The sequence below is a fragment of the Oncorhynchus keta genome, chromosome 24, assembly GCF_023373465.1.
Source record: "Oncorhynchus keta strain PuntledgeMale-10-30-2019 chromosome 24, Oket_V2, whole genome shotgun sequence".
NCBI lineage: Eukaryota > Metazoa > Chordata > Actinopteri > Salmoniformes > Salmonidae > Oncorhynchus > Oncorhynchus keta.
The window spans coordinates 16241642-16266604 of record NC_068444.1 but is presented as its reverse complement, the minus strand read 5'-3'; the positions used below and the strand labels follow the sequence as shown (position 1 = coordinate 16266604).

Sequence of the window (24963 nt, the reverse complement as noted above, 5' to 3'; positions counted from 1 at the left end):
GCACATGTGACATGCTGGTAGAAATGAGGTAAAACGGATTTAAGATTGCCTGCATTAAAGTCACCGGCCACTAGGAGCACCACTTCTGGATGAGCATTTTCTTGTTTGCTTTACGACCTTATCCAGCTCATTGAGTGCTGTCTTAGTGCCAGCATCGGTTTGTTGTGTTAAATAGAAAGGTACAAATATAAACTCAACAAAAATAGAAACATCCCTTTTTCAGGACCCGGTCTTTCAAAGATAATTCATAAAATCCAAATAACTTGACAGATCTTCATTGTAAAGGGTTTAAACACTTTCCATGCTTGTTCAATGAACCGTAACCAATTAATGAACATGCACCTGTGGAACGGTCGTTAAGACCTAACAGCTTACAGACGGTAGGCAATTAGGTCATAGTTATGAAAACTTAGGACACTAAAAAGGCCTTTCTGCTGACTTTGAAAAACACCAAAAGAAAGATGCCCAGGGTCCCTGCTCATCTTTGTGAACATGCTTAGGCATGCTGCAAGGATGCATGAGGACTGCAGATGTGGCCAGGGCAATAAATTGAAATGTCCGTACTGTGAGGCGCCTAAGACAGCGCTACAGAGAGAGACAGGATGGACAGCTGATCATCCTCGCCGTGGCAGACCATGTGTAACAACACCTCCACAGGATTGGTACATCCGAACATCACACCTGCGGGACAGAGACAGGATGGCAACAACTACTGCCCGAGTTACACCAGGAATGCACAATCCCTCCATCAGTGCTCAGACTGTCTGCAACAGGCTGAGGTTGGCTGGACTGAGGGCTTGTAGACCAGTTGTAAGGCAGGTCCTCACCAGACATCACCGGCAACAACGTCACCTATAGACACAAACCCACTGTCGCTGGACCAGACACGACTGGCAAAAAGTGCTCTTCACTGACGAGTCGCAGTTTTGTCTCACCAGGGGTGATGGTTGGATTCGCGTTTATGGAACGAAGGAATGAGCGTTACACCGAGGCCTGTACTCTGGAGCGGGATCGATTTGTAGGTGGAGCGTCCGTCATGGTCTGGGGCGGTGTGTCACAGCATAATCGGCCTGAGCTTGTTGTCATTGCAGGCAATCTAAACGCTGTGCGTTACAGGGAAGACATCCTCCTCCCTCATGTGGTACCCTTCCTGCAGGTTTATCCATAACCCTTCAGCATGACAATGCCACCAGCCATACTGCTCGTTCTGTGCATGATTTCCTGCAAGACAGGAATGTCAGTGTTCTGCCATGACCAGTGAAGAGCCCGGATCTCATTCCCATTGAGCACGTCCGGGACCTGTTGGATCGGAGGGCTCGGGCCATTCCCCCCCAGAAATGTCCGGGAACTTGCAGGTGCCTTGGTGGAAGAGTAAAGTAACATCTCACAGAACTGGCACATTTAGTTCAGTCCATGAGGAGGAGATGCACTGCAGTACTTAATGCAGCTGGTGGCCACACCAGATACTGACTGTTACTTTTGACCCCTGCTTTGTTCAGGGACACATTATTCCATTTCTGTTAATCACATGTCTGTGGAACTTGTTTAGTTTATGTCTCAGTTGTTGAATCTTGTTATGTTCATACAAATATTTACACGTGAAATTTGCTGAAAATAAACGCAGCTGACAGTGAGGAGGTTTCCTTTTTTGCTGAGTTTATATAAGAACTCTTGTTACAGCTTATCATGAGGTACTCTACCTCAGGTGAGCTATACCTAAAGACTTCTTTAATATTAGACATTGCGCACTAGCTGTTATTGACAAAAAGACCCACACCCCGCCCCTTGTTTTACCAGATGTAGCTGCTCTGTCCTGCCGATGCACAGAAAACCCAGACAGACCGAGAGTAAGTAATCTTGCAATCTCAGGGCGGACACAAACCACAAGGCTACTGAGTTGGAAGACCACGAGAAGACCTTACCTTTACTCTCTGGTTCTAAAGGCTGCTGGGGCAGGAGAACACAGGTGAGCACCTTTTCCCCAGACTCTGGGTCTATGTCATTCTGGAAGGTGAGCAGAGGCTGCGACTGGTTCTCTGACAGCCACAGGGCCTTGAGTCGCAGCGCAGTCAGAGAAATGGGTAGGTGGAGCAGTCTGGAGAGATGACATGGTATAGACAGGCTTCAGAAGAATATTGCAAAATGTTTTGTGAACCTGATTGATTTGTGGACAGCTAAGAACACGTCTATTGGTGTCAAATATGATTTATTGTGAGCACCAGTCACATCTAAAAGCTTTACTGGGTCTGGTGTATATTCAAATGTGAATATTGTATATGATTAAAAAGGTTAATAAAGTGGCATTGAATGTTAATGTAGCCTACCTATTTCCGGAGACATCGAACACATGCAGCTCTGAGGCCTGAGAGATCTCAGAGGGAATCCTTGTAAGCCTGTTCTCACGTACACAGAAGACATTCAGGCTACTGCAACCTCCAATCTTGATTTGGGTAGGAAAGACATACAAGTAAGACGTGAAAACTGTGGGTTTAGTCTTTAGTTCACCCACAAAATTGCATATTTGTTCCGTGTTCTGAGGCACACAGACATCTTGCAGGGAGGAAGAGGGAAAAAGCTTTGGTTAGAACAATTTACGTAAAATAAAATAAAAATCTAAAAGTTACATTTTTACTTTACCATTACAAAACCACAGAAAAATATGATGAAGGTATACACACACTCACACATTGTTCAAAATATCCATTTAGTGTATTGGGCATAGAAAGGTAAACCATTCAGAGCATTTGGGAGCTTTGCCATAGAAATGGGCATATTTAAAATCCTGTGTAGCTTAGTTGGTAGCGCATGGCATCGCAATGCCAGGATTGTGGGTTCGATTCCCACAGGGGACTAGTATAAAAATAAAAAAAATAGGAAAGTTGCTCTGGATAGGAAAGTTGCTCTGGATAAGGTTGTCTGCTAAATTACTAAAATGTATTGAACGGCTAAGGTGTTTGGCAGATTAGGAGCTAAAATTAGCTGCAATTACTAGTGTGTTAAAGTAGGGACCTGATGGGCCAGCTAAAGCTCTGTAGTAAGACTAATCTACTAACTAAGTCAGTCAGTGGCCAGACAGACTTGAACAGGAACCAAATACAGTAATGGAGTCTCATCATGTTAAAAGGATCTGGCTAAGCTGAAGCCCTCACTGGAGTAAATAAGAGTTCAAGACGAGGGAAGAAGAGAAGTCCAAATACCAACAGGAATCCCAGTTAGTAGGCTACGAAGTAGACTACTCAAAGTCTAGCTCTTGCCTCAGAAGTAGGCTATACAAAGGACTACATGCATGGGCCTACGCTCAAACATCAATACCAGATACATTGTTTTTCTATGGAGATCTTCTTAAGTAAATATGAATATTGTTAAAATATTAGCATTAAAATGGAAATAAGCTAATATCAGCCTTTGATACTTTGAGCCAATTATCAATGAGTCATAAATATTGATTTAAAAATCAACCACATACCTAACACCACGGTATTGTGGTAAACAAGTGCTTGTCTGGTACCAGGACTACAGTTAACATTAGAAACGTCATGCAGCATTCACGGTTTGAGACAATAAAACAATGACACTATCAATTCATTATCTGGGCCAAGTGCTGTGGACTCACACACTGAACTGTTTGCGTGACTGAGACACAGGGGCATTGTATAATCACTAAAGGGCCTTTCAGATAAAGATTTAACCAGAGGGAGCTTGCTTTCTCTCCAAAAGACAAGAGGCTAGAATAAACACAGCACTCGGAGAATAAACCGTAGCTGAACACACCAGAGAACTGCAGAAGATAATAGAAAATAAATGGATGGGGGGGGGGCATATTTTGTCTGGGAAAAACAGTGCGTTTGCTGTCTGCGCTCGAATCTCCTGGAAACAAAAGATAGCATGCCACCAGCCTAGGAGCTAAAAAATCATGCAGCTGCTACTGTATAGACAGTCACATGCCAGGAATGATGTGGCACAGCCATGTCTTAGGTGAAGACAGTCACAGTGGGAGATAGCCTTTGTGAAAGAGTTCTCCGGGGCGATTTGATAATCGACATTGGTCTGCATAGTACCACAGTGGCATTCTGTATGCTTCTACTGAATGAGATTCAGTTCACAGAAACTGGATTTCCTGGTTAGCAGGTATGAGGATTAGCATTTCGCAATCCCCACTAAAATCAGAAGGGGTCAAGTCTAGTGCAGATAAGTTCTGCATGCAAATCACATTGATTACTTGGGGATGCACTAACCAGATTACACTTACTCATGACTGAAGCTTCTATGATTTTACATCATTGATCCGAGCAGCAGGGTAAATCATGGAGGCAAAATGAGATGCGATCAAGGTTTACATCAGCCTTTTTCTGAGCATGTTCAGACTGAGCATGCACAAGCATTTTGCTTAGGGTAAAATGGTTAGCTTAGCATTACATGCAAATAGACAGTTCCCTCACATTTAGTGAGGGGGGGGGGGGTTATTTCTACAGCAGAGCTAGGAAACAAGTTCTGTCAATTGGAGAAAGTGACCGTTTGAAATCATTTAAAAAAGTAGCTCACAGCAGCAAGGGGACAGATTGCTTTTTGATCCAGTCTAAACAGTGCACTCCTTCATATAATACAAGGATTGTGTTGTAAATCAATGTACTGTGGAGCGACTTCACAAATGTGATAAATATGGTAAAATCACAAAGGAAGATGGAGTCAAACTTCGAGCCATTAAACAAGCCCTTATTTTATCACAGAAAGAAACAAAGGAAGAGGAGTCATGTCCTCGTAACATAAAGCATTTACAAGATAAAGATATGATCTAAGCCTATAATATAGTAGACTATGAACTGTGGTGCCCTTTGAAACAACAAGTCTCAACAAATCTCACGGTGCTTATTTGCTTCAAACTACCTCATGTGGAAAGACCATAGCATACCTCTTTTGGTAATGATGCTAATCGGTTTCTGTCACAGTTGAAGTTGGAGAGTCTCTTTAGTTTTCCAATACTTCTTGGCACACTCTAAAGAGGGAAACAACAAGTAAGAAATAACAACATTTTGCACATATAGTAATGGGTATAGCAGTGACACTTGACTGGCATGTGGCCCAGCATGGGGATTACTTACACAGTCCTCCTGTCAGGATGAAATAAACAAATCTAATTGTTTGTGTCAAAGTGAGGATAAGTCCCTGGCGCACACTTAGATGTTTTAGCCTCTTAGGAAGTGAAGACTAAGGGCATAATGAAGGTCAAAGGCTACAAGATTATAGGAGATGCATCCCTTCAGAAGGAAAACAAAATTGTGTCATGCTGTACTGTAGATCCTTAGGTCTTTCCAAAGACAGAAGAGCACAGCCATCAGAGGTGGGTAATTACTACTGTAGAAATCAACAGTAGCTAAAGAGAACAATGTTCTGACCTTGTTAGCACATAAATTAAACTGCTTGACGTTGGATGAAACCGTTGTCTTTTGCTTTCGATTACATAACAGAAAAGTAATTGGGTCAAACCTGCCCTCACAACAGTATGTATATATGAGGAACTACAGTGCTATCAAAAACACACCTGTAACTGATTCTCTGTGAGCATCAGTTCAGTGAGACTCTCACAGTTGCCAATGCTCTCTGGCAGCTGGGTAAGACGATTCTGGTCTGCTTTCAATATAGACAGTCGCCTTAGTTTTCCTGCAAAACAAAAAGCCTTACTTACTGTGATGCAGACATATACATGAGGGTAGTCAGGATAGCATGGGAATCATTATAATTCATGAAGTTAATTGGCACCAATACCTATGGCTAACAAAACAATATACACTGCTCCAAAAAATAAAAGGAACACTAAAATAACATCCTAGATCTGAATGAAATATATTTATTAAATACTTTTTTCTTTACACAGTTGAATGTGCTGACAACAAAAATCACACAAAAATGATCAATGGAAATCAAATCTATCAACCCATGGAGGTCTGATTTGGAGTCACACTCAAAATTAAAGTGGAAAACCACACTACAGGCTGATCCAACTTTGATGTAATGTCCTTAAAACAAGTCAAAATGAGGCTCAGTAGTGTGTGGCCTCCACGTTTCTGTATGACCTCCCTACAATGCCTGGGCATGCTCCTGATGAGGTGGCGGATGGTCTCCTGAGGGATCTCCTCCCAGACCTGGCCTAAAGCATCGGCCAATTCCTGGACAGTCTGTGGTGCAACGTGGCATTGGTGGATGGAGCGAGACATGATGTCCCAGATGTGCTCAATTGGATTCAGGTCTGGGGAACGGACGGGCCAGTCCATAGCACCTTGCTCTTGCAGGAACTGCTGACACACTCCAGCCACATGAGGTCTAGCATTGTCTTGCATTAGGAGGAACCCAGGGCCAACCGCACCAGCATATGGTCTCACAAGGGGTCTGAGGATCTCATCTCGGTACCTAATGGCAGTCAGGCTACCTCTGGCGAGCACATGGAGGGCTGTGTGGCCCCCCAAAGAAATGCCACCCCACACCATGACTGACCCAGCGCCAAACCGGTCATGCTGGAGGATGTTGCAGGCAGCAGAATGTTCTCCACGGCATCTCCAGACTCTGTCACGTCTGTCACGTGCCCAGTGTGAACCTGCTTTCATCAGTGAAGAGCACAGGGTGCCAGTGGTGAATTTGCCAATCTTGGTGTTCTCTGGCAAATGCCAAACATCCAGCACGGTGTTGGGCTGTAAGCACAACCCCCACCTGTGGACGTCGGGCCCTCATACCACCCTCATGGAGTCTGTTTCTGACCGTTTGAGCAGACACATGCACATTTGTGGCCTGTTGGAGGTCATTTTGCAGGGCTCTGGCTCCTGCTCCTCCTTGCACAAAGGCGGAGGTAGCAGTCCTGCTGCTGGGTTGTTGCCCTCCTACGGCCTCCTCTACGTCTCCTGATGTACTGGCCTGTCTCCTGGTAGCGCCTCCATGCTCTGGACACTACGCTGACAAACACAGCAAACCTTCTTGCCACAGCTCGCATTGATGTGCCATCCTGGATGAGCTGCACTACCTGAGCCACTTGTGTGGGTTGTAGACTCTGTCTCATGCTACCACTAGAGTGAAAGCACCGCCAGCATTCAAAAGTGACCAAAACATCAGCCAGGAAGCATAGGAACTGAGAAGTGGTCTTTGGTCACCACCTGCAGAACCACTCCTTTATTGGGGGGTGTCTTGCTAATTGCCTATAAATTCCACCTGTTGTCTATTCCATTTGCACAACAGCATGTGAAATTTATTGTCAGTGTTGCTTCCTAAGTGGACAGTTTGATTTCACAGAAGTGTGATGGACTTGGAGTTACATTGTCTTGTTTAAGTGTTCCCTTTATTTTTTTGAGCAGTCTAATAAAACATAACATTTTGTGATTCCATGCAACACGACCACCTCGGTCAATGTTTGTATCTCAGTCTTCTTATTGGGAAAAAAATTATAAATATTTTTTATTTTAAATCAAATAATGCTAAATGGATTTAATTATTAAATGTTCCATTCATCCATTCTATTGTACCCTAGGGCCACATCACCTGTGATAAGTCGGGTCTGTTACCAAATGTGGACTCCATGTGGTTAACCTTTTTGATAAAACTATGCAATATATTTTAACCTGTTCAGATTAACTTCCTATTTATGCTCAGTTTACACTGATGTTGATCCCAGTTTTGACTCAATCAATATCAGCATGGATCAACATTCACAAATGCAAAGCAGCACACGCACGTCTCAAAGACACTATGGTGGTGTAGAGTGTAACAGCGTCCTGACCTATGCCCTCTGGCAGAGCATCGATGAGGTTCTGAGACACCAGCAGGTCAGTTAGGGAGACCAAGCCGCCGATCTCTTCTGGAAGGTGCTCCAGTTTGTTCTCCGATACATCTAGACACAGGAGGCTTTTCATGCTGCCTATCTCCTACGGGTTGAACACACTTCAATTATAAATGCATATCCCAGTCCGTGTTAGCCCTTAACAATAATGGTGCATCTCATGACTGTTATATCAACACAAGTCGCAATATTAATTTAGTCTAAGCACATCCAATGTTATAAAATGGGTGGGAGCCTTTTACTTTTTGGGAAATCAAACCATATTCTACAAGTTCGTTCAACTGTAATATTAAGACATAAAAATAAATTAGTGCAAACATCTTAAAAATATCTTACTGCAGGTATTTCAGCCAACTGGTTTCCGTCCAGCCACAAGTTCTTCAAGCTGACAAGACAGCCTATTGTTTCAGGCTGCGTGGGAGGAAGGATTTTGGAGGCAGAGGAGATAGCGAGAGCGTGAGAGTGAGGAAATAATTATACACAGGTGACTGAGGCAAATGTAAACAAGACTGGAAGAATTTCAACCATGTGTAAACTGTCATTCCCTAGCCTGATCTGGTTTCAGTTCATCTCTCAGAAAGCGTCTCTCCGTATCAGAGTTACATTTGCATAAACATTAAACCTGACATTGTTGTAAGACTATAAACTACAAAAATAAAATGGCCCTGTCCACACTACCCCTTCAGAATGACAAGACGGAGGAATCTTTATCAGTACTCCCAATTATGTTTCACATAACAAGAAAAATGTTGAGTGAGATTTGAGTGCTGCCCATTCTACACACGTTTAGCTTGGCACATTGTTTACTTCAGTGTGAATGTTCTCCCCACAAGATCAAGGTTACGTGCAAACAAGTCAGATAAACTTACCAAATTGTAAATTTCATTGTTCCCCAGGTCAAGTTCCTCAAGTCTGTGAAGTAGCGATAGTGACCTGTGGAATGCACCAGAGGGGTAGGAAATATCCTAAAACATCACCTACTGTGTAGGCCCAAACTCACCACACACAGATGGCTGTACATTTGAGCTACTTCTCGGTCTGTTTCACTAACCATGTGCGAGTGAAAATGTATTGGCCATAGACCAAGCAGTGAGACAGTTAGATAGTCAGCGAGAGACTTGTGCAAACATAAATTGACAGGGTTCTCCCCAAAGAATGTATGCGAGGCGTGGCCCCACTATGTAAAAGCAAATATATATATATATATTCTCTCACTTTATTTCTCATGAGAGAAGGTACATTTTTTCTCTAGATAGCAGGAAATGGAAGTTACAGGTGTTTAAAAAAGCTCAAATGTGTAAATCCAAAGGGGGGCGCTGCCGGCCGTACTCAACACCACCCTGTTTCACTATCCGGGGGAGAACCCAGGTAGAGCACTGCAGAGTTGTCTGTCTTCAGCCAAGGAGCACACTGCGCTCTACGTCACCTCTAAAGTCTAAATATAATCTTTATATAAATGTCTGTCATGTGAAACACATACGGCTTCATTTACAGTCTAATTGGCTACATGCTTGTAATGTAGTCATACAGACCCAACTTCATTACATCCCTTTTCAGGGGAATGGGTGCCACTCTCAGAGCGTTTGTGGAACACAGATGTCTGGGGGGGTTGGGAAAAGGGCAAAATAAGAATTTCAGTCTCTGACGGACTAAAAAAGTAGGCCTAGTCGTCTTGTGCCTTCAATTAATATTTGCCCTGGAACAAAGTATTTCCAGTGCATTCTGAAAGTATTCAGACCCCTTCAATTTTCCTTGAGGTGTTTCTACAACTTGATTGGAGTCCACTTGTGGTAAATTCAATTGATTGGACATGATTTGGAAAGGCACACACCTGTCTATATAAGGCCCCTGCAAAGGTCCTATAAGGTCAAAGCAAAAACCAAGCCATGAGGTCGAAATAACTGTCCGTAGAGCCCCGAGACACAATTGTTTCAAGGCACAGATCTGGGGAAGGGTACCAAGAACATTTTGCAGCATTGAAGGTCCAAGAACACAGTGGCCTTCATCATTCTGAAAGCAAAGAAGTTTGGAACCACCAAGACTCTTCCTACAGCTGGCCACCTGGCCAAACTGAGCAATTGGGGGAGAAGGGCCTTGGTCAGGGAGGTGACCAAGAGAGAACCTTCCAGAAGGTCAGCCATCTCTGCAGCCCTCCAACAATCAGGCCTTTATGGTTGTGGCCAAACAGAAGCCATTACACAGTAAAAGACACATGACAGCACACTTGGAGTTTGCCAAAAAGCACCTAAAGGACTCTGACCATGAGAAACAGCATTCTCTGGTCTGATAAAAGCATGATTAAACTCTTTGGCTTGAATGCCAAGCGTCACGTCTGGAGGAAACATGGCACCATCGCTATGGTGAATCATGGTGGTGGCAGCATCATGCTGTGGGGATGTTTTTCCAGCAGCAGGGACTGGGAGACTAGTCAGGATCGAGGGAAAGATGAACGGAGCAAAGTACAGAGAGATCCTTGATAAAGTCCTGAGCACTCTGGAACAGGTTCTCAGACTGGGGCAAAGGTTCACCTTCTAACAGGGCATCGACCCTAAGCACACAGCCAAGACAAATGCAGGAGTGGCTTCGGGATAAGTCTCTGAATGTCCTTGAGTTGCCCAGCCAGAGCCCGGACATGAACCCGATCGAACATCTCTGGAGAGACCTGAAAATAGCTGTGCAGCGATGCTCCCCATCCAACCTGACAGCACTTGAGAGGATCTGCAGAGAAGAATGGGAGAAACTCTCCAAAAACAGGTGTGCTAGGCTTGTAGCGTCATACTCAAGAAAACTTGAGGCTGTAATCGCTGCCTTTTTTGTTTTTTTTGCTAACATTTCTAAAAACCTGTTTTTTTGGATGTCATTATGGTGTCATGTGTAGATTGAGGGGGGAAAAAACTAACAATTTAAACCATTTTACAATAAGGCTGTAATGTAACAAAATGGCAAAAAAAGTGAAGGGGTCTGAATACTTTCTGAATGCACTGGGTCTAGGGAAGTACTTACTCTGGTAAATACGTTAGCAGGTTCTCTCTGAGTTCCAGTGACACCAAGTTGGTGAGGCTGTGGAGAGAGGCAAAAGAGAAGTGGCTATTTGTTGTTTGTGATAATCTGGGTACAATAACAAACAAATCATAGAGGGAAAAAAAGCACTTATATTTGTCCTTTTTATGAAGATTACTTGAAGCCATCTCCGACAGTCTCTGAAATCCAAGAATTAAGTCTTTCAGGAGAACGAATACCAACTAAAATAATGGCTGAGGTAATATCTTTGATCCCCAATGAAAGGGAACCATGGAGCGCAGGTAGAAAAAATAAATAATAAGTATGCACAATCTGTAACTAAATATTTCTTGCCATATTTGCTTCCATCTGATTGTGACCTATAAGAAAGGTATTCAAATAATTACAGCACTTTTGATTCCAGCTGACAGTGGGTGGTAAAGTGATGCGACTCACTCCTGCAGGTCTCTGGAGATATGGCTTGGACATCGTCACTGGTGAACTACGGGCCTAATTGCATCAGTTAAATGAAGCAGAAGAATCTCTATATCTTGTGGACTGGAACATTAAAGCCAGAAATCAATCGTGGCTTATTGTGAATCAAATGGCACAAAAAGTAATCCATCTATATAAAGTGTGGTCTTAACTTGATTGACACAACGCTACGATTGAAGTCTTAGCATTTGTTATGACTTCCGGATTCAAAAGTACAGCTAAAAAAATACATTTTAAAAAAAGTATACTTTAAGTCCATGTCAACACTGTCCATTTAGACCTAGTTAAAGAATAGAACATGAATAAACCATGACACAGTAGGGCACTCTAAAAACATGTTTTATCTTTTTGATAAACTGGCGTGTCCATGTACTCTCTACATAATGGTGAGTGTTTAGAGGTAATGTTCTCAGTGTTGGTTGTTATTACTTTCATTTGAAACGAGACAATTAAATTACCATTAGGTTATGATAAAGTCAGTGCTTCATTTGAGCTGGGTCCTGCCGGAACGCTCTAATAAAAGCACATTCTAATAAAAGCGATCAGAGTTCATTTCAAAGCGTAGATTTTCAGCACTTGCCTAATATTCTAAGAATTTATTCAGGTTGGGGCAGCCCAGCTTTATGGTTTGCGCAACATTGTAGCCTAGAGATCAACCCGTGGCTGTAGCTGAGGTGAGAGAGAATACTGCCTGTATCTCTCATAGAACTAGGATAAGAGTCACCTTCGATGATCTCTCTCCACTCTGCTAGACATGAGCCTGCAACTCATCTCGCCAGCGTTGCACTTCATTTATTTCCTCATAACCGCGGGAAGGGGGCTGCTGCAGCACCCCTGAACAATTTAAATACATTTGCGAAAGTTAGTTTCTTTCTGAACAAACACCTGTAATTCTAACTCATTCAGAATACTACACCAGGAGCAGGCATATCCATTTTGCCACAGATGATCAATAGCTTCTTTTTTTATTATTAATTGCCTAGCTGTGGATTGTGTGTAGCCCAATCAAAAAGACATAGCCTACAGTCTGGAACACACAGTGAATCTGTCAGTGAACAGCATGCAGCCAAAACAGGCATTGCGCAATATTTCTACTACAATAGTGGAAAAACACAGGTTGAAAAGCAAATGGCTCCTGCTGAAAAGAGAAGACTAGTTCTGTCTGCTGTAGGCTACCAACATATTTTATTAACTTCCAAATAAGCCTATTAAGCAAACAGCATTGTTTTACAAAGTAAGACAAGACAAGATAGGCTTGTGGCATGAGCACATTGCCTAGGCTATTGATGGATTCAAGATTGTCATTTTTATTGAGCTCAGATTCTCAGTGCGGTATTTAAAAATATTATACTAAAGACTCCAGTCATGTAAAGTGACCTGGAACTGCATGAAATTAATTTATAAAAGGTCACATTCTTCTCCAGACCTTAGGCTACAAAGATATTTCCCCATGTGTGCAACTAATGCAAACGCCTCTACTGTACTGCTCTATTCCACTATGCAAATGTGATATGCATACAATGCTTTATTTTAAATGGGATTTTCTTTTCATGCGTTCCAGTACCTCAGAGCCCCCCCAGGTCAACCCCCGTCTCGCTCTTACTTTTTTTTTCCAGTGACAGTATAATGAAATAAAATCCTAAAGTAGTTTTTGGAGGGAGGGAGGCAGCAAATCCTTTAACAAGTAATACAATTTGAATGGTCTACTGGCTCGGGAGCTTTTAATCGAAACAGGACAGTTGACAGTCTGTTCTTTGGTCTCTGAATAACATTAATAAATGGGAGTAAAGCAAATAAATGTGAGCCATGAAGTCTCAAACGACAGGATAAACAGAGTAGAATTCTTCTTAATCTATAAGGAATCTCTCCTGAATGACAGGCTAACCCTCTGCGGTGACGAACCCGACTGGGTCTTTCTAGATTCCCCCCGTCACAACGTGAGGTTACTGGGCCAGATTAAAAGGACAGCGAGAAATCTCTTCTAGCTCTGATGCTTGCAGTTTTAGCCCTAGCATTTCAGATGACCCAGGAGAGCCAACCAAACCACTCGCAACATGCTGCAAGAGGTGCAACTTAACATTCACATGGCTGTACATTAAGTTTTGCCACAGAGCCAGCCAGCTGACTAATACCATGTTGAGTTGATAAGGTGTCAGTGCCATTCACCCCTGTGACGGGGAGCTGCATGCGGTGTTGAGCCACACTAACTTGTTTTTAATCGTGTTCTAGTTCTCAGTCATTAACTCCCCTAGTTGTGAGGGCAGATCCTGACAGGCACTGACTCATTTAGTTATACAAGTGTGATAGATACAGGATCTTAATTTGACCCCTACTGTCGCAGCAAAATAATCCTGCAGCAACAGTTAAACGTTAATCAATAATGTTGCTTGATCAGTGGTTAGGCTATTATCTGGTCAAAATTAGACAACATGCGATGCAGGAAAATTCTCAGCAACAAAAGAGTGGTCAAATTAAGATCTAACATCTGTATGGTACACATGCATTTGGCGGAGGTAGAATCCTATGCCATCGGGAGGTAGACGAAATAGCTCTGAAAACTTATCTGTTATCCCTGAGCCCTCTAAACCACTCTGCATGAGGGTCGGATCCAGTGGAAAGCCAATAGAGAAATCTGTCAAATCTACTGGGAAAGTAAGAGCATAGATCAATGGCTCAAATGCAACACTGATATGGTACATCAATGCTGGATGATTTCCAGCGTGGGTTATCCAAAAGTAGCTACTCCAGTGGTGTCTCGGTGAGAGGTTAGCTGGCCACATTCATAATCGTCATTTTAGAAACATGGTACTAAAATCTTGTGTAATTGCATCAGATGCTCGATTAAGTTCTGGGAGCAGATGTGTTGAAAAGACGAGGAGAGGAAGCAGAGCGTCAGCTTCACCCCCCTCTCTCTGAAGTTAGTCAATGGGACAAATATCCCCTTTGGAAATTCAAAAGATGTGAAATTGTGATTTGTTTAAATGATCAGTGATGAAAAATCTGAACGAAGGTTCTCAGTTGTCACATCCTACAATCTGTTGACAGACAGTACGATACCATTTATGTTGCGTGAGCCTGTCCGAGAGATCAACAGCGGTGTAGAAAAGTCTTTTTTCTATAAATCCATAAAGCCTACACCTTTTGAGTACAACCTCATGTGGTGATATAATTTCAGTCCTCCACAGCTAGATGAGTGAGTGAATGGATGAACAATCAATATCTGGGCTAATGCTCTCCATTTATTCACGAGTAGGTCCGTCTTAACATTAACTGTCACGGAGCGCTTACTAGGTCACCATGGTAACGCAGATGACAACAGATTTAATAGGACTTAATCGAGCTGAGCGCAATGAATGTAACATTACTTAAAGTCTATAATCTAGACCTACTAATCACAGAGCCAGAAAACCAAGACTGAATCATTCTGCAAAATACCATCTGTGTATTAATCATGTAAGGCTATGCTACATACAGTAATCCCTAATTTACAGCAATATGTCAAATCAAAACAGAGCTTTGTTTAGTTTTACACTAGTTGCTCCATGCTATATTAAGCCTTTATCTGAAGGGAGAGAGGGCTGGCATTCGTCTGCAAGTGAAACATCAAGGAACATGGCACGCTGGAGAAAATTACACAGGAAATTAACGGGGCCGCTGGGGATAGAGAAGGACAGGAAAGAAGCAGAATCTGCTGATACATTTACAGGGAGAGTTTTATATGCCATAAATCCAATAACACCATTCTTGTCCCTTTGTGAAATTATATACTGAATCCTCATAAAAATGACCAAAATATTATTTTAAATATTATTAATATAAAAAATATGATTCTGTATGAAAAGGACTATGAATTAAATGTTGTTTTTAGACTAAAAGGATGAGGTACTTACTTTCCAATGTTTTCAGGAAGAATCTGCAACGAAATGTCATTGATGGAAAGGCAAGTTAAATTCCGGAGCTCTGGAAAACTCTCAGGCAATCTGGAAAAACAGGCATTCAAATATAAATCAGATTCTTGCTAGATGATAATAAATGGATGCAGATTCTTGAAAATCTATGGATCTGACTGTATTAATAGGCAATAAGGAAACATCCATAAAATATACTATAAAGCTGACATAGGCCAACTACTTTCCTCTCTGACAGGAAAGTGTCTGATCAACAGGAACTAACTTTTTCTTTCCATTTGATATATTATGGTTTTAAGCCTTCATGACCTGATTCACACCTATCTAAAAAGTTGTCACCCAGAGATATATATTTTCTACATTTTAGTCATTTGTCCACAGTGACTTACAGGAGCAATTAGGGTTAAGTGCCTTGCTCAAGGGCACCTTAACAGACTTTACACTTAGTCGGCTCAGGGATTCAAAGCAGCAACTTTTCAATTACTGGCCAAAAGCTCTTAACTACCTAGCTACCTGCCGCCCACTCATATTTACAATGGTGACCCAGAGACAATCTCCGACACACAATGCTACTGTCAGTGTGGGAGAGTGAAAGTTTTATTTGTGGGTTGTAATGCCTGGCCACATTTAATTCCAAATCACAATGCTTAAACATGTTGTATCATCTGCAGGTCAGTCACAGAGTGCCAGCTATATATTCTCTTAATATAATATAATAATAATAATAATAATATAATAATATATAATAATAATATATAATAAATAATAATAATATATTCTCTTCCTCGGGAACTGAGTAAAGCTTTCTAACAAGAACATCTAGGCCCTTCAAACTCAACTCTGAACCTCGAAGCCAGTTCCACTGCATTTTCCCCCATTGTTATCCTCTGATCAGGGACTGATTTAGACACCAGGTGGGTGCAATTAATTATCAGGTAGAACAGAAAACCAGCAGGCTCCGGATCTCGTAGGGTAATAGTTGAATACCCCTGATCTAGGCCATATGTACATTACCAATGTGTAGCTAATCACACAGCCCAGTGCATGGCCAGTCCCAAACTGAACCATATGGCATTGTGGCTTTGCCTCCATTGGGGGTGCAAATTAAACATAGACCTCACCATGAGACCAAAGGATGCTGGTGGGAGGTGTTATAGGGGGACTACAATGAGCCTGTCCTCCTATAGCTCTTCCCACCAGCCTCCTCTGCATGAGACAGCTGACAGGACAACTGGGGGGGAATATATCCCATACAATTATATTCATTAACTTAAATGACTAGTTCATGCTAATTGAACAATATTTTAGTTCAATGCCGTCAGATAGACTAGTAGTTAAAGCAACAAATAAATGCTGTCTGAAGACGTACCTACATAAAAAAAGTTTCCATTCTCCTTCCAGTATAGTTCTTATTTACAACGGTCTGCTAAGTGTTCAAACGATTGTTACTTTGTTGACGTTGTCATGCAGTTCCTACATACAGCCTACTATAGTGCTACTACACCGCTGTCCTGTCCGTCTTGTTATCCTTCCCATTAGCTAAACATTTATGGAGACATGAATTCAAAGTTCAGTTACCTTGTTAATGGGTTTCCACTAAAGTCTGCTACTTGGAGAGCTTTACAGTAAGAAATGGTCTCTGGAATTTCTATGATGTCTATGAGGGAGGAAAGAACTTCATGTTAGAAACATCTTGATCAACACCCTGTAAATGGTATTGGGAAACAACACACTAAACACTGGCATAAAATGAAGACCGGTTTTGTTAGCCAGGCCTAAGATTTCTTGGCCAAACTATAACGTGCCTCAGTCAAGATTACAACATAGTTCAGAACGTCCATCCAACGAGGCATTTCCACTTAAAGCTAGTGATCCAGAAACAACGTGAATAAATATCCATAAAGGAGAAAGGTCTATTTAGAATCACCACAAAATGAGTATGGTTGTGGCGCCAAACATAGAGCTGCATGTGAAACTGCCATTTGAACTTCTATAAATCAACATAATTAGCATTCTGGATTTTGTCCTACTGGGAAGCTCTGCGATGGCAGCTCTCTTTGAGAAATGTTAAGTCCAGAAGTTATGGGAGAAACCATACCAATGTGGCTCTGAAAATATGTTGGGTCTGTACAGTGAAGGGGATTGATAGCACTGAATGGTGGTTTGAGCTACTTCTATTGCTTGTCCAGCATTTATTGCATTTTCTAACAAAGAGCCTAGTCATAAATGAAGCATTATCAAAATAAGCAGGCAGTTTAAAATGTTTTCATTCATAGCACCAGTGGTTGAGTCAATGAGAGTTTAGGCCTGTTTGGTGGGGCTGAAAATCCCACCAACCAAGTGTTTATAGTAGGGATGTGACAAGTGTAAAAAAAAACATTCTTAACGTTTAAACTGCCATTTATTGTTTAAACGATAGGAAAAACAAATCTTCAAATTACATGAATTCAAAATTCAGATATGGTCCTGCTTGTGACCGCCAGGTGGCATGCAGTTCAATCAACCACAGACCTGGCTGGCTACCAGACGGTCGTCACTATTTCTTCAATTTCTCTTCTTAAAATGTGGTGTTAACGTAACCTTAACCACACCGCTACCCTTTTGGTTCGTTGCAGCGATGTATGACAGCGTATTCATAGACGTCCAACAATCTGTTCTGCCACGTATGGTGTTTAAGAGCTTTGTAGGGCTATTTGCAGAGCAATCATTGTATAATTTATCCATCTGGGCCACGGTTTTTCAGCATTACATCTTGTAATCTGGTTCTAGAGATGCCATTAGGGAAACATTGAAGCCAAAGTCCTCTACCATAGACAAATGGCTGCATATCAACTGCAATCAGCACTGCAATTCTGACTCCGTCCCTTAACCCACTGCTGCCAGCAACGGGTTGGGTTTCACCGTGCCACCCATTCAGCATTGCACCTGTACTCCCACTGTAGCTCAATTCCACCTTGCAAAGTTTGCATTTCACAACCTTCTTATTTAACTTCTCGAAGTATTGCCATACAGGACTTTGCTACTGTCATTTTCCGGTCTCACTCGCTACCATTTTTTCAACTGTTAACGAGGATGACGTGCGGAGCTCTTTATATTCATGGCAAATAATTTGACAGATGCATATCTCCTCCTACTAACGTTACAGCATTGTTGCATTAGGTGTTTATTTAAAGGTGCAATAATGCAGAGATCGAGCAGCCATTTCCTGGTTGCTGAAATTCGACCAGTTCTCTAAATTTAAAGCAAAAGACGCAACTCATATTTCTACGTGAATTTAGTTGGGTCACCCAAAAAGATACATATTTTAGTTTCAATTACTTTTATTTAACCTGTTTGTTAGTGGTCATTTTGATAACGGCACTGTGATTTTAACTTTGTATAAAAAAAATGTAAAACACTTTCTTTTTTAATATTATTTTTTATGTTAACGATCCCAATTTAGTTTAAGCGTCACACCCCAAGTTTAGAGCAGTGGTTCTCTTCTCACCATTACGAGAGACATCAAGTTCTACCAGCTGCATGAAGTTGGCTATCTCTGGAGGAAGCCTCTGGATCTCGTTGTCACTCAGGCCCAGCTTTCGTAGCTTTACCAGCTGAAAAAATGGCTGAAAAAGACAACACACATCAGATTAGCAGTAGGCCTACAGTCGACATGGACATAGGAAACATTCAGTGTGAACAAACACGATACAACATGGTGATCAATAGTTTGTCCCATCCTGAAAATGTGATGCAACAGTAGTACGTTGATAAAACATTTTCCAGATTGAACCGAATTAAAATGTTGAGTGAGTCTTAAAAACAGGTTGTAGGCTAACCATACTTGTCTACAAATCAACTCAGTAAATAAGTGTAAAACCAGCAAAAAAGTAAAGCAATTAGGCCTAAGAGTGGTGGTCAGTGGCCTGGGAAATATTGTTCAGTTCCCACCCAGTTCTCTGATGTAATCATCCATTCTTCTGGATGATGACCTACTTGGATGGTGTCTTATCCTGACACTGCCAGGCACTCCAAGTCAACATGCAATTTAAACGTCTCCGTTTCATAGATAAAAATGACACCCCCAAAAAGACCCTTTTCAAAAACAGACAATTTCAAGAACACTATGTAAGATGGTTGGAAACGCTTCTAATCGGAACAATGTCCTGCACAAGTCTCACTATAGGTCTCCACTAATAACTGAAAGCGAGATCACAATCTTCATTGTCTTTTCACAGAAGTCGTGAGGGAATTATATATATAGCCCTCCACTTTAATTGAATTATGAATAATAGGCTACTGGTATAAAAATAAAAAAAATCTCAGATGAAGTAGGCCTATTTTAAGGACAAGTAGTCTACTTTGATTGCAAACCCAAGGCAATCAGTGATGACAGTGAACTGGACTCCAATTAGCATTTAAGAGCACACTCAATCTAGGCTTCCACCTTTGACATATTCTACCTACATTTACCTGTTCACAATACCACATTTTTCTATGTCCACAACAAACCTAGCCTAATCATAACTGGACTGAAAACAGGTATTCATGGGACAGAGACACAGACAGACACACCCAGACAAGACTGCACTCGATTAAACTAACATAGGTTTCATCTCATGTTTGTCGTGACCTGAAACAACCTTATGACCAGACAGAGAGAGGAGCATACAAGCCTCTATTCTGTTCATTATAAATATAGACTAGGCCTTGGTCTGTTCTAATGTCTCAACAAGTTGAATCAGCCGTTCCAGAGTACAATGTCAGAAACAGGAACGGCAGGTTAGGCTTTCGTTCACCCCCCCACGGCACGCCCCCAACTCATCCTATAGATTAGAAGTACTGCTGTACACACATTTTCTATTCATATTATTGTCCATAAAAAACAAACAATGAACAAAAATATTAAAGCGCAACATGTAACAATTTCAAAGATTTTACTGAGTTACAGTTCATTTAAGGAAATCAGTCAATTTAAATAAATTCATAGGGCCAAATCTAAGAATTTCACATGACTGGGCAGGGGTGCAGCTGGGGGCAGGCATAGGCCCACCCACTGGGGAGCCAGGCCCACCCACTGGGGAGCCAGGCCCACCCACTGGGGAGCCAGGCCCACCCACTGGGGAGCCAGGCCCACCCACTGGGGAGCCAGGCACAGTCAACCAGAATGAGTTTTTCCCCACGAAAGGACTTTATACTCCTCACTCATCCCCCCGCAGACGATCCCACAGGTGAAGAAACCGGATGCAGAGATCCATGGCTGGCGTGGTTACATGTGGTCTATGGTTGAGAGGCCAGTTGGACATCCCTCAAAACTAGAAACGTGGCATTGTGTTGTGTGATAAAACTGTCTTTTTATTGTCCCCAGCACAAGATGCACCTGTGGAATGATCATGCTGTTCAATCTGCTTCTTGATATGCCACACCTGTCAAGTGGATGGATTATTTTTGGCAAAAGAGAAATGCTCACAAACAGGGCTGAAAACACATTTGTGCATAAAATGAAAGAAATAAGCTTTTCGTGCTTTTTTTATTTCAGCACATGAAACATGGGACCAACACTTTATATGTTGAGTTTATATATTTTTGTTGTGTGTATATTTATATTTCAGATAGATATTGCTCATCCTGATATCTTTATTTTGGGGATTTGTGTATTGTTCGGTATTACTGTACTGTTGGGGTTAGGAACCAGCATTTCACTGCACCGATAACATCTGCAAAATATATATGTACAAAACAAATAAAATTAGAATGATTTGATTGGCACAATGAAAACTGAAATAATATACCGTTCCCCACTCTAACCCAAATATTGACTTATCCTAAATTCAACTGAGGTGTATCCTAATGACTCCCACAAACTAAACTTTCTATTTGTCTCTATACCAGTGTCTTTACAAAAGGAAAGGCTCCTGTTTAAAAATAGATAACAAAATAAAAATCTAGTAGACAACAGTGTTGAACTCCTCAGCTTGAACAGCATAGCAGGGTTAGAGTGATCTGTTAAATTGGTCTGTTTGAGATAGCCTATTTCATGATTTAAGCTGTTCTTTGGATTTAAGTTCAGTGTCCATCTTGTACCTTGCACAGGACATTACCCAAAGCCAAAAGGTATTAGCTTGAAAACTGAAGAAAAAAAACTAGCCTACAATTAGCCTAGTTTAACCTAGGCATATTCCCTGTGGCCTAGCTCAAAGGTACTCTAAACTAAACTGAACAAGCCTGATTAAGACCATTCAAAGTCATAGATGCTCAAGGACGACTTGTTCAAACAGAAGCCAAAATTCATTAACTTAACCTAACAAACTACCGGTACCGACTGTCTAGCCTATATATATATGAGGGGCCCCAAGAGGTTAAACAAACCAGAATGGCTAGGGGTAAAGGGGTTTGTCAAACATTCCAAGCCATTTGACGTGGTTACTTTCTACAACATCTTTCATAGTTTTCAAGGGGAAATTATCACCTAGATCAGGGTTCCCAACTATCGGCACCCCAAGTTCTGAGCAAAAAAAATAAAAAAATCTTGTTTTTTTGGGGGGGGTGGACAGAAGACTAAAAACACCTGCAAATCAGCTCAGTGATTTTCCTTTTGGAAATCTGTTCCCATGCATAAAACAGGTATGTGATCGTATACAAATGTAAGCAAGGTTTGAAATTATTATGTTTAAGTTAAATATCTGTTTGGACTTCTTTTGGTCAATTTGCAGTCGACCATCCACTCCAAAAAAAATGTTTTATACAATTTAACAAATGTCCAGCGGCTAAATTGAGTTGATAATTCCTGCCCTAGATGAAGACATTACGGTGTGGTCTATGAGGACTAAAAGGTGTCAGCATGGTTAAGTTTAGCCGGCGGCTAGCTGAAGTATAGCCGAAACAGAGTGTCCTCGCATACTCTTAAAAGACCTTGTGCATTTTATCGTTTTTCAAGCAAATAGTACTGTTTGAACATTGAGACACCAAAGCCAGTATACACTTCCTCAAAATAGATTCATTCTGACTTAGATAGCCTAATTAATGACAGATTCCTTGCGGTATCTCAAACAGACCAAATTATGACGTTTTTGCAAAATTGTGTGACTAAGATGTTTGGTGCAGTATTTCTCTTTTTGAATGACAAAATACTTAATTGAAGAATCCCTACAGTTGACCAATCACGAACGAAGGGGCGTAGATGTCAGCTCCCAAACTTCGGCTGACCTCGAGAAAAACTAGCATGCCTGAACAGCCGGGGGGGAAAAAACGTACCAACGTCCAAAACGGGGAGAAAAAAAACCTGTCACAAATTCTAGTCATAAGTGACCGACCGGCTCGATCTCATGTAGCAAAATTTGAAATGGTGTATTTACATTGGATAAAAGCAGACTCAGAGCTAGAAAATGGCATATCATACACTACAGTGAAGGAACAATGGGAAAGTAATTCTGCTTTGAAAGTTGATATACTAGTAACCGCACTTGAGAAAATGGCCCTCAAATGTTTTGGTAAACCTACTGGCAAGCTCCGCTTTGTCTACACCCAGACAACATTGTTCACACCCTCTTAAGCCTTAGCCCTGCCCATCTATTTAAGGATTCACATGTGAGGCCATGTACTAAACAACCAAAGATTTCAAGACTAAGGGCTGGTTTATACTACGGGTGTATTTGTAAATTAATTCTGGAGTGCCAGAGTGTGCCGTGGGCGTTCATAAACTCAGAGGGTTGTCAGTTTGTCCATTCGTAAATTCAGAGCATTTAGCTCTCAGAGCACACATTGGACGTTCTGGCTGAGAAGTAGGGTTGATCCAAGCGTTCTGACCTAACAGCAGCAGCCAGGCTCCCAAGCTAACGTTGACTAGCTACTTCCAGACACATGAGAGAACAGCTCACTGACCATTTTAAGATATAGCTAGCTAAATAATTAACCATAACGTCAATGTTACTACCCTGCATGAATCTGCAGGTAGCTAACCAACCAGGTTCAATGTTAGCTAGGTAGCTAACCCCTTCCTGGAGATCTACTGTCCTGGAGGTTCAGTCCAACCCTAAATTAGCATATCTGATTCAGCTAGTTAAGGCATTGTTGTGCAGCTAACTAGTAGAATCAGGTGTTTTAACTTCTTGGCGCACCCATCCCGTTAGTGGGATCATTTGTCAACATCTGCTGAACTGCAGGGCGCCAATTCAAATTAAATTACTAAATAAAAATATTTAATTTTCATTAAAATCACAAGTGCAATATAGCAAAACACAGCTTAGCTTGTTAATCCACCTGGCGTGTCAGATTTCAAAAAAGCTTTACAGCAAAAGCTATCCAAGCATTTGTTAGGACATCTCTCTCGGCAGACAAAACTTTACAAACAGCTAGCAGCCAAGTAGATTAGTCGCGAAAGTCAGGAAAGCAATAAAATGAATCGCTTACCTTTGATCTTCTGATGTTTGCACTCACGAGACTCCCAGTTAGACAATAAATGTTCCATTTGTTCCATAAAGATTATTTTATATCGAAAATACCTCCATTTGGTTGGCGCGTTTTGTTCAGAAATCCACAGGCTCGAGCAGTCACGACGGGGCAGACAAATTCCAAATAGTATTCGTAAAGTTTGTAGAAACATGTCAAACTTTTTTTATAATCAATCCTCAGGTTCTTTTTACAATAAATAATGGATAATATTTCAACCAGACGTAGCTTTTTCAATAGGGGAGAGAGAGAAAATGTCTGCTCCAAGCTGTTGCGCATGTAAAACTCTGCTGGCACCCAGCCATCCACTGATGCGATGTGATCATTCTCGCCCACTGCAGGAGAGCCATTTGAAAATGGTCCAATTCACTCACTTATTAAGAGAACATCCCCGGCTATCCGGAAAAAAAATGTAAAAGTAGACATATTGTGCCGTCTGGTTTGCTTAATAAAACTAATTTAATACTTAAGTACATTTTAGCAATTTTATGTTCTTTGGATATTTAACTAAATTAAACCAAATACTTTTAGACTTTCCGCAACATCCGCACTGAGCTGAAGGGTAGAGCTGCCGCTTTCAAGGAGCGGGACGAACCCGGAAGCTTATAAGAAATCTCGCTTGGCTCTCCGACGAACCATCAAAACAGGCAAAGCGTCAATACAGGAATAAGATTGAATCGTACTGCTCCAACGCTCGTCGGATGTGGCAGGGCTTGCAAACTATTAGACTGCAAAGGGAAGCACAGCTGCGAGCTGCCCAGTGACACGAGCCTACCAGATGAGCAAAAATACTTCTACGCTCGCTTCAAGGCAAGCAACACTGAAGCATGCATGAGAGCATCAGCTGTTATGGACGACTGTGTGATCACGCTCTCCGTAGCCGATGTGAGTAAGACCTTTAAAACAGGTCAACATTCACAAGGCCGCAGTGCCAGATGGATTACCAGGACGTGTACTCTGAGCATGCGCTGACCAACTGGCAAATGTCTTCACTGACATTTTCAACCTGTCCCTGACTGTCTAATATCAACATGTTTCAAGCAGACCACCATAGTCCCTGTGCCCAAGAAAAATAAGGTCACCTACCTAAATGACTACCAACCCGTAGCACTCACGTCTGTAGCCATGAAGTGCTTTGAAAGGCTGGTCATGGCTCACATCAACACCATTATCCCAGAAACCCTAGACCCACTCCAATTTGCATACCACCCCAACATATCCACAGATTATGCCATCTCTATTGCGATCCATACTGCGATTTCCCATCTGGACAAAAGGAACACTTGTGAGAATGCTTATCATTGACTACATCTC

The 24963-nt window shown here is 41.7% G+C and overlaps 1 protein-coding gene across 2 annotated transcripts in view; it reads right to left on the bottom strand.

The window, feature by feature from the left end:
- The window catches only part of lrrc1 (leucine rich repeat containing 1), a 39394-nt gene that overhangs the window by 9379 nt on the left and 5052 nt on the right, over positions 1–24963 (bottom strand). For both annotated transcript variants that reach the window (XM_035800988.2, XM_035800987.2), the window contains exons 2-12: positions 18710–18827; positions 16801–16879; positions 15205–15294; positions 10823–10879; positions 8689–8752; positions 8156–8230; positions 7760–7904; positions 5540–5658; positions 4910–4993; positions 2325–2440; positions 1923–2095 (exon numbers count right to left, since the gene is read on the bottom strand). In XM_035800988.2, coding sequence (XP_035656881.1) covers positions 1923–2095; positions 2325–2440; positions 4910–4993; positions 5540–5658; positions 7760–7904; positions 8156–8230; positions 8689–8752; positions 10823–10879; positions 15205–15294; positions 16801–16879; positions 18710–18743 — 1036 coding nt within the window. In that variant the 5' untranslated portion in view covers positions 18744–18827. The remainder of the gene's footprint in view (positions 1–1922; positions 2096–2324; positions 2441–4909; positions 4994–5539; positions 5659–7759; positions 7905–8155; positions 8231–8688; positions 8753–10822; positions 10880–15204; positions 15295–16800; positions 16880–18709; positions 18828–24963) is intronic.